Source organism: Bombina bombina, chromosome 4, assembly GCF_027579735.1.
Source record: "Bombina bombina isolate aBomBom1 chromosome 4, aBomBom1.pri, whole genome shotgun sequence".
NCBI classification, from domain to species: Eukaryota; Metazoa; Chordata; class Amphibia; order Anura; family Bombinatoridae; genus Bombina; species Bombina bombina.
In genome coordinates, this window is record NC_069502.1 from 250,677,701 (window position 1) to 250,690,204 (window position 12,504).

General features: G+C 37.0%; 1 protein-coding gene across 1 annotated transcript in view; it reads right to left on the bottom strand.

Moving 5' to 3' along the window:
• Positions 1 to 12,504, bottom strand: part of KLHL6 (kelch like family member 6) — a 219,812-nt gene that overhangs the window by 99,434 nt on the left and 107,874 nt on the right. The window contains exon 3 of the mRNA XM_053709877.1: positions 11,523 to 11,972. Within this exon, the coding sequence (XP_053565852.1) occupies positions 11,523 to 11,972 (450 nt within the window). The remainder of the gene's footprint in view (positions 1 to 11,522; positions 11,973 to 12,504) is intronic.

Sequence of the window (12,504 nt, forward strand, 5' to 3'; positions counted from 1 at the left end):
ACGCTTGCAAGGAAGAAAAGGTAAGTGTTTAAAAAAAAACGGCTGCTATGTAAACTTTCAGGAATGAAAATGCCCCTGTTTTTAATAGTATTTTTAAAAAACAGGGCTTTCATTCATGAAACTTTCCATTCACTTTAACTTGAGTGCGTATTACAAGTTGAAAGTAAACGCAACCGCATGAACGCAAATTAAATTTGCTCTTGTCGGGTTATTGCGACTGAAGTCCTTGCATAAAGAATTAGGTCTAAATAAAAAGTAGCACCAAACACAACATAAATACATTAAAATAAATGGATACACTCATATGTACATTAATAAAAGATATGTATATATACTTTGGAGCCCTTTACAATCAAATACCTGAAAACATGAAAAATAATTTGCATTCAATTTTAAACTGTTTTTCACATAGTAGAAAATGTTATTTGTATTTTTAAATAGATATTCCTATATATATCTGTATATATATATATATATATATATATATATATATACATATATATATATATATATATATATCTATATATATATATATATATATATATATATACAGTGTATATATATACCTGTATATGTATATATATATAATTTTTATTTATGTATTAAATCATATATATATATATATATATATATATATATATATATATACTGTATGAATAAAAATAAATGTTTAAAGGGACAGTCAACACCAGAATGTTTGTTGTTGTAAAAGATACACGTTTTACCTCTGTAATTCCCTTGTATCTAAGCCTCAGCAGACTGCCCCCTTATTTCAGTTCTTTTGACAGACTTGCAGTTTAGCCAATCAGAGCTGTCTCCATGTTAAATTCACGTGCATGAGCTCAATCTATATGAAACATGTGAACTAATGCCCTCTAGTGGTGAAAAACTATCAAAATGCATTTAGATTAGAGGCGGCCTTCAAGGTCTAGGAAATTAGCATATGAACCTCCTAGGTTTAGCTTTCAACTAAGAATACCAAGAGAACAAAGCAAAAGTGTTGATAAAAGTAAATTGGAAAGTTGTTTAAAATTACATGCCCTATTTGAAACATGAAAAAAAAAATTGGACTTGACTGTCCCTTTAAGAATAAAAAGAACATTTTCTTCTATGAAGAGCATTGAAATAAAAGATTTGTAATACCTTTGAGTTAGTGTAATGGCCTAATGTGGTGTCAGGTTAGCGCCCAAGAGATAAGTGTTAGGTTTTTTTTTTTTTAGTTTATGCTCTCTATAGGGGAAGAAATTAACAAGGTCAAGGTATCCGAAGACCTCAAGTTAGCACTCATCAGCTTTCACTCACACGCAAACATTTTACTTTCAACTTGTAATACACGTGCTAACCTGCACACATTTAGTTTAGTTTACTTCTGATGGCGGTCTTTGCACGCAAGCGAAAATGCTAAATAGCGGGGCACTTGTAATTTGGCCCTTAATGGGGTGTTAAAGTCAATATATATATATATATATATATATATATATATATATATATATATATATATATATATATATATATATATATATATATATATATATATATATACAGGGTGGAAAAATATCATATTTACTAGTCAGAGGATAAAAGCTACTAGCCCAGAGGGGAAAAGTTAGTAGTGCACTCAATGTTAAAGATAGGAAAAACTCAAATTTCGAAATAGTCCAATGCAATTATAAAATTGTCCGGGACCACTGGAAATTTCAAGCCATATATATACAGTATATATATATAAATATAAGTAATTCAGCACTGATTTCCAAAATATCTGCATATATACAGCTAAAATAATACCTATGCTGGCCACTATAACTGAACAATTATGGGGGGGGGGGGGGGACTGCAAATCATACACAGACTACTGGAGACCATAAAAAAAATAAAGGGCCCAAAAAGTAATATTTCGGTAGGTGATGACCTATTTTAAAAGGCGCTTTAGGGGCCATTTTTATTTTTTAACTTTTTTGATCCTGTCTTGTTATAGATTATTTTGCATAAATAACATTTTTCGAGTCTTTTATCTCAACTATGGATAGAATAAGAGTGGAGCGCAAATTAGTGCTCCCGCTCACACGTTAGCTTTGCTAGACATAAGGTTTTGCTTGCTTTAGGTAGCGTGCATATTACAAGTTAAAAGTAAAATGTTTGTGCATGACGATAAACCGATGTGTGCAAAGAGTGGAACTTCAAATATCACAACCGCATTTTCGTATTCCCCCATAAACTTCAATGGAGCTTGAAAAGTGGGGGGAGAACTAACAACCTGCAAACCCAGTCTCATTTAAAGTGCCATAAAACAGGTTGAGATCTGTGTATTTCATAAAAGAGCTACTTAATTTAAAATAGTTTGCATAATAGAATTGTTTAAAAATTGCTGGCAAGTATTTTAAAATAATTTAAAAAAAAAAGCAAAATGATTTACGTAGCTAAACTGCTTTGAGCAGCTAACTCCACCCCTCTTATAAGTGTTTAGACACAGGCATTGTATTTCAACTGAGTTCACAGCTTCTAGGTATTCTCCAGCAGATAACCCCTATGCACTTTTGCATTTTACCAAAAGAACAATAAACATAGATACAGCCATAAAAGGAATTGTGTGGGGGAGTTAGAGCTTTACAATTCAGAAACTAAAAAGAAAGGGTTAATGATGAGGCACTGTAGTATAAATTTGCAGGTAAAGTAATTAAAGTACATATTATATTTTGTCTCTATACCAACTTGTTTTATGTCCCTTTAACCAAGTGTGCTAACCCAACATGAGATATTAATGTCATATAAATAAATCCCAGCAAACGAGTCTTAGGTAAATAAAGATTTAATTTGATATCAGCTTAAACAAATTCCACCACAATATATAGAACAACTCTAATGCTGATACTGGAAGATCCCAAATGTCAGTCAATCCACATTCACACAAACCCCAGCCACCAAACAGATCTGCTTAGCGGAGCAAAAAAAATCAAACATACATTCCAAATCATTCATCAACATGATATAGAAAGAAATGGTAATACATTCCAAATATGAACAAAAACACCCCCCAGCGTCCCAAGGGGGTGATAAGACAACACCACCTGCTGTGTGGGGAAAAATGGAGAGTCTCTGAATTAGATAGATCCCAAGAGGGGTCTCCTTGAGAGTAAAAAAGACACACCAGTCCTGTCAAACAATGTGATCATCAGTTCTTATTATACAATGAAAAAGCTGTATATTCACACTTGTGCAAGTGACAGGATGTATCTTTAAGAGAATGAATATATCTGGCAACAGTTGCTATTTAAAAAGCAAAAAAATTGGCCAGGTATACATCATATGTATCAATATAGCTGTATACACTCTTAAAAGGCTGCTGAATCTCAATCCTTCAGTATAATTCTTCTCAAGCTTTTTGAAATTCAGTCATTCAAAGCAGACCATTAAAAAATGCCCCCCCAAAATAAAAAAAAACCCTAGCCTAAACTAAACTACCAATAGCCCTTAAAAGGGCCTTTTGCGGGGCATTGCCCCAAAGAAATCAGCTCTTTTACCTGTAAAAAAAATTTACAAACACACCCCAACAGTAAAACCCACCACCCATACAACAAACTCCCCAAATAAAAACCTAACTAAAAAGATCCTAAGCTCCCCATTGCCCTGAAAAGGGCATTTGGATGGGCATTGCCCTTAAAAGGGCAGTTAGCTCTTTTGCGGCCCAAAGCCCTAACCTAAAAATAAAACCCACCCAATACACCCTTAAAGGGCCATAATACCCAAATGTTTAAACACTTGAAAGTGATGCAGCATAGCTGTAAAAAGCTGACTAGAAAATATCACCTGAACATCTCTATGTAAAAAAGAAAGATATTTTACCTCAAAAAATCCTCAGTAGCCACCTCCCATTGTAAAGGATTTCTAAGCAGCATATTAGTGTGTCTGTCCCGGGACAACTGAAGGGATGAGCGTCGTGAACTCTCATATTATTTCACCAATCAGGTAAAGGAAGCTTACTATGAAATCTCATGAGAGTTAAGTCAAATCTCATGAGATCACAGTAAGAGTTCATGACCTCAGCACTGCTGATGCTGATTGGCTGCTGTTCATTTCTTCATTTTTTTAATTTTTTTACCTGCAGCTGGGAGCAGTTGAGTATAACTTTTTACACAGAACTAACTCTACTGAGCTGAGGAGATTGTGAGGTAAAATATCTTCCTTTTTTACATAGAGATGCTCAGGTGATATTTTCCTGTCAACTTTTTACAGTTATCCTGCATCAGTTTCAAGTGATTTAGCATATGAGTATTATGTCCCTTTAAAAAACCTAACACTAACCCCCTGAAGATCGACTTACTGTTCTGAAGACCGGACATCCATCCTCAAGGAAGCAGCTTCAGTCTTCATCCAAGCCAGACGAAGTGGTCCTCCAGAATTCTATCAGCCAATCGGAATTAAGGTAGAAAAAATCCATGTTGGCTGATGCAATCAGCTAATAGGATTGAGCTTGCATTCTATTGGCTGTTCCAATCAAGGGGCTGCAGATTAGCGGTTAATAATATTTAACTAATGTTTGTGATGCAGGAGTGCGGCGGTTTAGGGGTTAATATGTTTATTATAGTGGTGGCAATGTCCGGAGCGGTAGGGGTTAAATAATATAATGTAGGTGGCAACGATGTCGGGGGTGGCAGATTAGGGGTTAATAAGTGTAAGATTAGGGGTGTTTAGACTCGGGGTTCATTTTAGGGTGTTAGGTGTAAACATAAATTTTATTTGCCCATAGGAATCTATGGGGCTGCGTTTACTGAGCTTTACGCTGTTTTTTTGCAGGTGTTAGACTTTTTCTTAGCCGGCTTTCCTCGTTGATTCCTATGGGGAAATCGTACACAAGCACGTACAACCAGCTCACCGCTGACTTAAGCAGCGCTGGTATTGGAGTGAAGTGTGAAGCAAATTTTGCTCTACGCTCACTTTTTGTCTGTTAACGCCGGGTTTATAAAAACCCGTAATACCAGCGGTGTATGTAAGTGAGCGGTGACAATAAACTGCACGTTAGCCCCGCACCCCTGTTACCACAAAACTCGTAATCTAGCCGATAGATTGTTAAAACTTTCATGCAGTGATCTGTTTATAGATTCTTATGGCAGCAGAAATTCTATTTTTTTGGAGTATTATTAAAAATATTAAAGAGAAATTGTAGTCAACTTGTGTCCTTCTCCACCAGGAAGGTAGAGACAATGAGGAAAAGGACAAAACCAATACTGCAGTATTAGTTTAATTGTAAATGTTAACAGCATTTAAAATTTTTCTGCCCCTCCTCCAAAAATAATAAAAATTATCATGATTATTATTAATATGAATTGATCAATGTGTAAACGTTGCTCTTTCATCTGTATCATTAAATAATAGCATCTCCTAATGAGTTTTTCTCATGACAAACTGTCAAGGAGCTCCTCACCATTCTAAAACTAGTAATATCTATATTTTTTTAGTTAGCAGTGCTAGGGTCATTTATCCCTGATTGCAGTTCCACTTATATATTATATCTAGAAGGGAGATTTTTGGGAACTACAATTCCCAAAAATCATCAGAAGAAAAAAAATCAGTAGTAATGGCATTTCCAAACCACTGTTAAACCCTGTTAAAAATGTTGCAGTGAGGCTCAATCACACAGTAAAAATAACACGTGACTAAGAGGCCAATTTATCAAGCCGTCAACCGCAAATACGCTGGAATTCCGTAGTGTAATTGTGGCGAGCCTGATTCGCCTCATTTATCAAAGCCTACAGACCGGCAAAAGTTGAAATCTGTGACGTAATATACAATCCGCCAGTCTCAGTACGACACAGATCGATGCTTACGTCATTACAGATGTTCCGAATACAAATTTGGCACTATCTGACTATTTTTGCTAGTTATCAACATTCTAACAGGTACGCTCGCCACTATTCCGGCCCAGCATACCTGCTTTTCAATCCGCCACCCTGGAGGCCGCGGATACCATAGGAATCAATGGGAGTCTGAAAGCAGCGAAAGCTCATGTTTGCTGCTGCCCGATACCCCCTTGATTTCTATGCTAGAATAAAAGTTACATTTACACCTAACACCCTAACATAAGCCCCGAGTCTAAACACCCCTAATCTGCCGCCCCGACATCGCCGCCACCTAAAGTTATTAACCCCTATCCTGCTGCTCCCAGCCCCTACCGCAACTGTAATAAAGTTATTAACCCCTATACCGCCGCTTCCGGAGCATCACAACTAAATACATTTATTTTATTAACACCTAAACCCCTGACCTCCTACATCACTACCACTTATTGGGTGGGTTTTAATTTTAGATTAGGGACTTTGGGCGGAAAAAGAGCTAAATAACCCTTTTAAGGGCAATGTCCATCCAAATGCCCTTTTCAGAGAAATGGGGAGCTTAGGTTTTTTAGATAGATTTTTTTTGGGGGGGGGGTTGGTTGTGTGGGTGGTGGGTTTTACTGTTGGGGGGTATTTGTATTTTTTTTACAGCTAAAAGAGCTGATTTCTTTGGGGAAATGAACCGCAAAAGGCCCTTTTAAGGGCCATTGGTAGTTTATTGTAGGCTAGGTTTTTTTTATTTTTGGTGGGCTTTTTTATTTTCATAGGGCTATTAGATTAGGTGTAATTAGTTTAAATATTTCATAATTTTTTTTTTATTTTGTGTAACAGTGTTTATTTATTTTTTTGTAACTTAGTGTTTTTTATTTTGTGTAACTTACTTGTTAGGTTTTTTTGCAACTTAGTAATTTTTAATAGCAGATTTAAATAATTTGAGTAGGGTTAGGTTTTTAAATATATAATATAGTTAATTTAATTTTTAGTTTAATGTAATTTTGGTATAATAGTTAGGGTAGGTTAATTAATAGTTTAATATAGTTTAATGTAATTTTAGTATAATAGTTAGGGTAGCTTAATTAATAGTTTAATATAGTTTAATTTATTTTTAGTATAATAGTTAGGGTAGATTAATTATTAGTTTAATATAGTTTATTTTAATTCTAAAGGTAAGTTGTTAGGTTTAGGGGTTAATAGGTTAATTTAGTTTATGGCGATGTGGGGGGCTGGTTTAGGGGTTAATAGGTTTAGTAAGTGGTAGTGATGTGGGAGGCCAGGGGTTTAGGGGTTAATACATTTATTTAGTTGTGGTGGGCTCGGGGAGTGGCGTAATAGGGGTTAATAACTTTATTTAGTTGTGGTGGGCTCGGGGAACGGCGGGATAGGGGTTAATAACTTTATTAAAGTTGCGGTGGGCTCCAGAGCAGCGGGATGGGGGTTAATAATTTTATTTAGTTGTGGCGGGGTCTGGGTGCGGAGTAATAGGGGTTAATAACTTTATTTAGTTGTGGTGGGCTCGGGGAACAGCGGGATAGGGGTTAATAACTTTATTAAAGTTGCAGTGGGCTCCAGAGCAGCGGGATGGGGGTTAATAATTTTATTTAGTTGCGGCGGGGTCTGGGAGCGGCGGGATTGGGGTTAAAGATTTTAGTATGGTGGCAGTGTTTAGTGACAGGCTATAAATAAAGATGGGAAAAAGCTGAAAAGCAGCGAGATCGATGATTGTTAGTTAACAACAGTCCGCTTGGTGCGCGGCTTTTTGACAGCTTTTGTTATAAATATGGAGAGTGTATTCAGATCCGCGACCGAGATGTTAGGCGATGTCAGGCGAGCGTATTGGTGCCGGCGAATGCAGCACAGTTGACAGCTTGATAAGTAGGCCTCTAAAGATCAGCCCTTACAACCCCTGTTATTATACCTGTGAGCACTCATAAATACAGAATGATAACATTAAAGTTCCCACTGCTATTAACCTCTAACAAGGAATTGAAATGGACTCTCTCCCTGTAGCTGAATCTCCTGCCCTAACTAAAACTATCAAGTCCAGAACACTGCTGAATGTGGGAGGGCAATAGTAAGGGCTCCCCCTAAATACAGTTTATAACATCACTGGTTTCATTCCTATTGTTAGGCAGCTTTTACAAAATTAAATTATATCACAGCTATCAACCCTGCACTGAATCATTAGAACCATTAGAGGGTGTTCCTCAAAATACTACTTATAGTATAGAAAAAGAGACAGAATAGGAAAAGTGGTTATCAGAACAGCATGACTTTATGGGGGCGTGTCCGTGCAGCGTTCTGTATAGGACACACTTTTCTTATTAATTGTGGCCCCATCTCAACCATTCTTAGCTGTTTATATGACACTGGGGGCTTAGATCAGATCAATAAGGCCTAAGGCGGTGGCCTACTGCTAGGCATCCACACCACCCTGGGAAGAGCCGAGTTATCAGTGCAGTCAGCAAAGCCTGACATAGTGAAATTCTTAAACTTCTCAACTTTAGCTGGACATTAAGCTGATTTACCGACTTGCTTAATTAGCAATAATATGATCTCTGCAGCAGGGAAAAATGAAACACCATTTACAAGTTAATACCAACTGATGGAGCTTGTGATGGCAGACATGGTGGAAGGGAATAGCCTGATGAGACACGAGGAGTTCTTCGCAAAAATCCAAAACCTCATATTAAAATTCATAGAAAAAGCACCATATAACTAATTGTTACAGTGCTTACACATGGAGAAAAAGACCGGCATTGTGACACCAGACTTTCTGAACATACCACAGGACCCATGTGGCCTTGTACATTTGCAGCTGGCCCCCAACACACCTAGAGCTGCACACAGCACAAAATTACCAACAAGACCTCAATCGATTCTTGCAAAACAAGCCGCTACCTGCTCTGCAGGATACAAGATCTATAACGTAACAGCCCTCACCGTAACAGGCCTCTGTGAGTCTGGACTCCACGGGGCCTCGAAAGGACACCATACAGAATGCAACATTGAAGGCGAAAGAGAGGTTGACAACAGCACTGCCATTGCACGGTACAACTACTGGACCTGCTTGGCCCCATGCTACCACGGAGCAAAAACCTACAGCATACCCTAACTATCACCCACATGAATCCCCCCCATCTGATCCACCAACAACCTCATTTAAAAACTTATAAAGAAAACTTTCTTTGCAACCATAGAGGAAGACATACCTCTGAGTTCGGAGAGGGATAGATAAAAGAGGACATGTCGAGCGTTATGTATCCTGCTATAGAGTTTTGTTTTTCCTTTTACATGTCTGCGTTTGTTTTCTAAACAAGGTTAATATACCATGACTTTCTCCACAAGTTCCCAAGGAGAGGACTATTTCATATAGAAACAAGTATACTCCTGTGTTATTGTTATATTACAGTTAAATTTTATCTCATAGCTAAATGTTTATTTGATATGTTGGCATTGTACATGACCCTGCAGGGCTAAGAAACGTTTAATTCACCCATATCACATTAATTTCACAGAGGGAGGCAGCATAGCACAACATTACCACTTCCTTCTCATCGTATTGCTTTGACTTATGATGGAAAATTGTTGTAATGTTTGGACTCTTGCCTTGTGGCTGGCAGCCCAGGCTGCAGGCAGAATAGTATACTCGACCACCACACATTAGACAATAATTGTCATCATATATTGTATTATGATGTCTATAAAACGCTGATCTCACAAAACTCTCTAAGAAGATGTCAGTACATCTATTTAACCATCAGAGGGCTGCACTAACATAACATATAACACAGTCATTTACTACCTTTAAATTGCCGGCTCGCTCACATCTATAATAGGATATTATAATTACTCTAAAAGTAACCTTTCCTGTGCTACCTTCCATCCCGACCCTCATCCCTTATCTCTATCTCTATGCAAGGCTCATCTGATTTATCTTAAGGAACATAAGGCAATACTATCTGCAATGTTATAGAAAAACCTGTCTACTCATAGTAACCACATGTAGTATAATGTATCCCTCGCACTGTAGCAATATAATGGGTACTTTGACCACCAAAATAGTCTGTTTCTTAGCAGTGCTCTTGCTGACAGAGAGGTCTCATAGATCAGTTATAATAGCCCACACTCTAAGGGGCATATTTATCAAGCTGCGTATGATGCTTGATGCCCTGTGTTTCTGGCGAGCCTTCAGGCTCACCGGAAACACAAGTTATGAGGCAGCGGTCTAAAGACCGCTGCTCCATAACCTGTCCACCTGCTCAGAGGTGGCAGACAGACATCAGCAGAAATCAACCTGATCGAATACGATCGGGTTGATTGACACCCCCTGCTAGTGGCTGATTGGCCGCGAATCTGCAGGGGGCGGCATTGCACCAGCAGTTCACCAGAACTGCTGGTGCAATGATAAATGCAGAGAGCGTATGCTGTCGGCATTTATCAATGTGCAGCGGACATGATCCGCAATATCGGATCATGTCCGCTCGCACAATGATAATTCGGCCCCTAACTGTCCAGTTGAAGTATATTATATCTTATTTATGTTTATTTGGCCCTATAATACCCCCTCATATATCAATTCATGTTTTTTTGGAGGTCCAAGAGTGACCTAACTGAGTACATTAGGGGTTAAAAAATGGACTGTCTCATTTTCTATTAGATGTTGTTAGGTCTACTCTGTACTTTCTTTGTGGCATGTTGACCCTTATGCCTGTACACATTATTTTGTATGTAATTCCAAAATAAAAATAATAAAAAAAATTATGACTTTATACACAAGCTTTCACTGAATTAAAAAAGTATTGCATAAAATATTACTAACCTTAATGTACATAAAAAATTAACATTATAATAAAAAATAAAATAATGACAAAAAATCATTTTTTGGAGCATTTTAAATGGTAGGGCAGAGCCCATGCTGCTCATACAGTATGGGGTCGATTTATGAAGCAGCGGATGCTTCTTCCGACCCACTATGCTTCGTCCGCCACCTCTGAGGCAATCAGCCCGATCGAATACAATCGGGTTGATTGACACCCCCTACTAGCGGCTGATTGGCCGCAAATCTGCAGGGGGCGGTATTGCACTTCTGGTGCAATGATAAATGCTGACAGTGTATGCTATTGGCATTTATCGATGTGCGGCGGACATGATAGGCTACATCCTATCATGTCCGTCCGCACAATAGTAAATTGACCCCTATGTCTGGACCTCCACTGCTACCTTGGTATGCTTTTAAACAAGGAATAGCAAGAAAGCAAAGTACATTTTTTAATAGAAGTAAATTGAATCCGCTGTCTAAATTATGAAAGTTTAATTTTGACTCTTGTCCCTATAAAAGTTATTTCAAAAGAGATTGAGATGCACATCAGCAGATTTCAGATTTAGTTTAGAAGCATTTTTCTGCAATGTACTCTTTAAAGTAGAAAAAAAATGATTGTTGAAAAATCTATCAGCGTTTATTATAAAGTGTATTAAGAATACTACTTTAGAGCATACCGTAGGTCACATACACCCACATTCACAGTTTGCTGGTATTTAGGTTTTTTCAGCAGTGAAAACATATTTCAAGACATAATATTCCATCCCATTGTACAACTTAAGTATTAAACAGCATCATGGGAAATCATTAAAGATACATTACACATCCATCTATAATTATAATCCTAAGCATTTACAAAGGTTTTTACTCACCTCATTTCCTGTGAAATAATACATGCGCGCTTCTTGCAATAATGGAAACACATCAGGACTTTGTCTAATGAGTTCATTGGCTTCTACTGTTCCAACTAAATACCAAGGATCTAATAAGGGAAGGCGAACACATTCCAATATTTTTGGCAAGAGAGGAAATCTTTCTTGCTGTTTATAATGTACCCAGTTTACAACAGTTTCAAACACCTGTGCTTCTTCCGTGACATAGAGATCATCATTTTTTAGAATCTTGTAAAGAATTTCAAATGGTAATTCCAAAAAATCCTCATGGTTCATTACTTGAGCAAAGTTTTGGATAATATAATTCTGAACCTGCAGTTTTAAGGAGTCCAGGGAATGAGTGTCAGCAAGTCTTAAAATTCCAACACAATTTTCTGGATGAAGAGCTTCTGTTAGAAAACTGGAACATGCGTCTACCATCCTCAGGAACTGAAAGAAAGAAAGAAAATCATGGTATTCAGTTCAATAAAGTAGCCCGCACCTGCTCTTGATGTAAATGATGTCATTTCATAATATACAGCCTTAAACCCTCAAATGTTTGAAATGTAAGACGCAGATTATTTTTAACCAATATTTTTAGCAAAAGATTCATCTCATATGCCAGAAATAGCACATATTTGGGTTCTTTATCCACCTAATGATTTCAAAATGTATCAAAAAGGTTACTTAGCACTATGAAAATTTTTCCTGGCATAATATCCCAGATGTAAATATTTCATTATTGCATCTTCAACATATTTCATTATTGCATCTTCACATAGGTAGAATTTAAATATTAGCATTTTCTCTGACTTTAGATATTTAACTGTATGTTGTTAACTATGCTTTATAATATTGTGATAATGTTTGGTTTATATGCGGTACTGTATACTACTACTATTTGTCCTTACGAGTTGAGGGTCTGTGTAAGTGTTTATTTTGTACTGCTCTATATATTACCTCAATAAAAATTATATTAAAA